This window comes from Trichosurus vulpecula, chromosome 5 (genome assembly GCF_011100635.1).
Source record: "Trichosurus vulpecula isolate mTriVul1 chromosome 5, mTriVul1.pri, whole genome shotgun sequence".
Classification (NCBI taxonomy): Eukaryota; Metazoa; Chordata; class Mammalia; order Diprotodontia; family Phalangeridae; genus Trichosurus; species Trichosurus vulpecula.
In genome coordinates, this window is record NC_050577.1 from 300292955 (window position 1) to 300296999 (window position 4045).

Sequence of the window (4045 nt, forward strand, 5' to 3'; positions counted from 1 at the left end):
CCCTCCAGGGGGAAGGAGCAGAGGATGCTGTTTTTCAAAAGAGGCCTCAGCTTTTTAAAGCTAGTATTCGGTGTCAGGAGCAGCAGGCAGACATTGCAGAAACAGGGCAGGGAAAGCTCCCATGCTAGAGGGGCTGAGAAGGGCCCTTCAGTCAGAGACAGGCTGCCCACTGCGGGGCGGGAAGGATGCTGATAATGGGGGCTCTGAGGCCTGGGTTGGACCTTCCTTCCCACTCTGATCGAGGCCCCTCAGACACACCACAGGGTCTGGCAGGAGGAGCTGGCTCATCTGAATTACCAGTGACTGCCCGTGAGGACTCCAGCTGCTAACCCAGCGCCTGGCATTAAGCTGTGCTGCCGGGAGAGGGGATGGGCCAGGCCCATGCAGGGAATGCCATCACACAAAGCTTCCACCATAGAGTTTATTTACAGTATCAAAATTAAATACCAATGTGCCCCTTTCCAGAGTCGCATCATGGGTCATGGCCAGCATAGAACTTGGAGAGGAAATCCTTGGGTCGAGGGGGCTCTGTTTCATGGAAGAATCTCATGACATGGGTCTTCTGCTTCCAGACTCTAATTGTCTCCTCCAGTTCCATCTTCCCCTGCACAGGGAGGAAAGGTGCTCAGTCACCTGGCCCTCTGAGTGGGGCTGAGGCATGAGCCCAAGGGGATGAGCTGGGTCAGGCAGGTTTGCCTACCCTAGCTCGATCTGTGCACCCCAGAGGCTCCCCTCCCCAGGTTCTGCCTCGAAAGCTCTTCAGGACAAATGAGGAGGGATCCCAAAAGGAACAGGAATCAGCCTCACTGAGGGTTCTCCTAGCTCACCCTACAGCCCCCTATCATGAGGGCCTCCCATCACAAGATCTCAAACTGTCCTAGAGATGCCTCTGACCCAACATGCACCGTCCCCTTACTGCTGAGGGCAGCCAGGTGTGCATGCTGCTGTGACTTTATAGGGGATCCCTAAGAGGGAGGGGCCAAGGCCCCCCACCCACTCCGAGGGGCATCCTCTTGGGCCTGGATCAAGCCCAGAGGCCTCCTCTGCTTGGGATGACGCTGATGGCTGAAGGGCCTTCTCTCTGCCTCTGTGGTCTTCCCCTGCGGCTGGACATGGCCATCCTGGACAGCCCTACCTCTCCAGGACTCGCTCAGGCACCCCCTTCTCCCCAAAGCTGCCCTCCCCCCAATCACCTCCTTTAAACAAGTTAGCATTCATCCTCTTGATGTGTTTGTTGGGTATGCTCGATCCAGAGTCTGGGCAGGGAGAGGGGGCCTGGAGCCTCCCACCTGGCCTCAGACCTTTACTGGCTGTGTGGCCCTGGGCAAGCCACACAACCGCTCTCTGCCTCAGCTTCCCCGTCTGTACAATGGGGACAACAAGCGCCGCCTCCTCGCGGTTGTGGTGAGGACACGAGATAACCCCACAAAGCGCCGGGACGTGGGGGGTGATTAATAAATGCAGGAATGAACACGCTGCCAAGCGCTGGCGATCCAGCCCATCCCGAGGTCACCCCCCCAGAGGTCGGTTACCTTAATGACCAGAAGGTCCACGACGCGCGGGTCCGTGACGTGGGCGTTCTTCATGAACATCTCCCGGACCTTGTCCCGGCCCTGCTTCACCGAGATGTCCAGCTGGAAGAGGTGCACTGGGGGAGGGGCGCGAGGTCAGCGGCACCTCCACATCCCCTCGGGCCCCACCGGGCACAGCCTGGGACCCTGGGACTCCCCTCCCCCCATCCAGAACCTCTCTCACTCAGACACGAGTGTGGGTCCCACTGGACCGGGACAAGGTCCTGGCATCTCGGGGCTCAGAGCAGCCCTGAGCCGCTCATCAGTTCCCAAAGCCCAGCCCTCCTTCTTTCCCACGGCCCCGGCACGAGATGGAAAGTCCCGGGGCCTGCCTCGTCCCTCCCCTGTGACTCAGTTTCCTACTCTGCAAAACGACTCACGGATGGCACGCTCCCGTGACCTTGTGATTGGGGAGGAGCAGGGGCCTTGAAGGCCGGGCTAAGGGGTGTGGTGGAAACAGGGAGGGGCAGGGTTCTAATTTCAAGCACGCTGCAACCCCGCCTGCGTGACCTGTGAGACTCTGGGCATCAGGGCCAGGGAAGTCGCGCCTCAGTTTGCCCTCCCAGAGAGGGGCGTCCCCGCCGGCCCACTCGGGACACACTCACGGGCCTGGCCCTTTAAGAGTGGCGGGGGTCACGACCTTGACCGAGAGCTCCCGCCCGCCGGCCGACCCTCACCGGTAGTGGGCACCTCGCGGTACCAGGCCCGGTACAGCTCCCGCACCCGCCGCTTGGCCTCGTTCAGGTCCCGGCTGAAGACGGGCTTCACCGCCGTGCCCACGGCCCCTGCCGCCGCGGAGGCCGCCCGGCCCGCACCGCTCGCCGCCATCTTGGTACAGTCGAAGCCGGCTCCGCCCCCGAGGGCGGGGAAACGTTCGTCCCGGCTCCGCCATTGGCCGCCGCGGGTGAGAGGGCGGAAGGAAGGACGGAAGGAAAGTCGGCTTCCGGGCTCTCTGATTGGCGGTCTGCCGGGGCGGGGGACTCTCCCTCAGCCGCGGGTGGGTGGAGCGATGAAAGGCCGGATGGGCCTCGGAGTTCTCCGATTGGTTCGCGGACTTGGGAGAGGGAGCTGGTGCGCATGCGCCTGGGCGTGACGCCACAAAAGGGGCGTTGGGCTGTGATTGTGCTCAGAGCCGCGGAGATGCTACTCTGCTCCGGCTCGCGCCCATGGCAACGTAGACTACTCATACAGAAGGGGAAACTGAGGTCCAGGGAGGGGCAGGGATAGTTCAGAGGACAGTCTAGTTCCCTCTTTTTACAAATGGGGAAACTGAGGCAGGGGTGATCAGAGGTCCTAGGGCACCGCCTCTTAGCTGGGGAAACCAAAGCCCAGGGTGGAGCAAGGTCTTAGCCAGGGTCTGGCAGAATTCGAGCCAACCCTTGGGACCCCACTTCCATATAATCCAGGCCCCCTCCCGCCCACCAGAGGAGACCCTTCCCAGAGCTAACTGCCCACTTAACAAAGCCCTGTCCTAGGGGAGCTTCCACTCTAAAGCTGACTGCAGGCCTAGCGGCTGCCCCCCTTCACTGCCGGACCCCCACAGAGTCCTCTGCTCTGCCTCTCTGCTGGAAGGAGACTGGAGCCCCAGGATTCCCCCCATCAGTCTTTATGGCATGTGCCTGACTCGATCCCCCAAGCGTTCAGTGGCTGCCCTTTGCTCTGGAGATAAAGGCCAAAGTCCCTGTGCTCCAGCCCCTCCCAAGTCCTGAACTCTGGCCGAACATTGGTTAAGGTTCCAATGGTGAGGTCACATCTGGAGCACTGGGTACAGTTTGATGGGTGCCATGTTTCAGGAAGGCCCATCAGAGCTTCTCCAAAGCAGAGGGAGCAAGTACAAGAACCGGACACATTCAGCCTTGAGAAGGGGAGGTGTCAGAGGTGGCCCCTCGTCCCTAGGGTCTGCTCTTCTGACCGATGCCACCGGCTGGGACCTCCATTTCCCGAAGGGCCCAGCTGTGCTCACTTCCCTCCCAGCTCAATCCTCCTCCCTAACAGACACCCCCAACTCTGCTTGCTTCTTCATTTCTAAGGCTCGCCTTTACCTTTTACCTCAGTCTCGATAAGATCCCGTCGCCTTAGTCCATTGTTATATTGCATGACTCATCATAGAGTCTGGCACATAGCGAGTTCTAAATAAATGTTGTATGTTTGTGTGTATGGATGCTTAGCTACCTAGCTAGCTAGTGATCTCCTTAGCTATCTTTTAGGGGGTTCAGAGAGGACCAGCCCCCCTGCCTCATCCTCTTTGTCCACCTGTCACCTAATTCTCACCTGTGGCCCCAAGAAGCTGGAGCTTGTGCAGCGGCCACACCCTGGTCAACCTCTCTTGGCAGATGAGCTCAACCAGGTTGAGGGAAACCAAGGGGTCTCAAAGCTGTCAGTGAGTTGAGGGGTATCTGCCTCAAGTGTGCAAAGACTTTCCCCAGTAGAAAGTGTGGATGAAAACAGGTCCAACGGCCACGAAGGCAGCTGAA

General features: G+C 59.8%; 1 protein-coding gene across 1 annotated transcript; it reads right to left on the reverse strand.

Moving 5' to 3' along the window:
• Nucleotides 1–407: 407 nt before the first annotated feature.
• On the reverse strand, nucleotides 408–2417 carry NDUFA6 (NADH:ubiquinone oxidoreductase subunit A6). Its single transcript, XM_036761038.1, has 3 exons — nucleotides 2249–2417; nucleotides 1533–1648; nucleotides 408–604 (listed from the first exon to the last, which is right to left on the reverse strand). Exons 1-3 carry the CDS (start codon nucleotides 2397–2399, stop codon nucleotides 473–475), a joined length of 399 nt encoding a protein of 132 aa, XP_036616933.1. The 5' UTR covers nucleotides 2400–2417; the 3' UTR covers nucleotides 408–472.
• Nucleotides 2418–4045: the final 1628 nt, after the last annotated feature.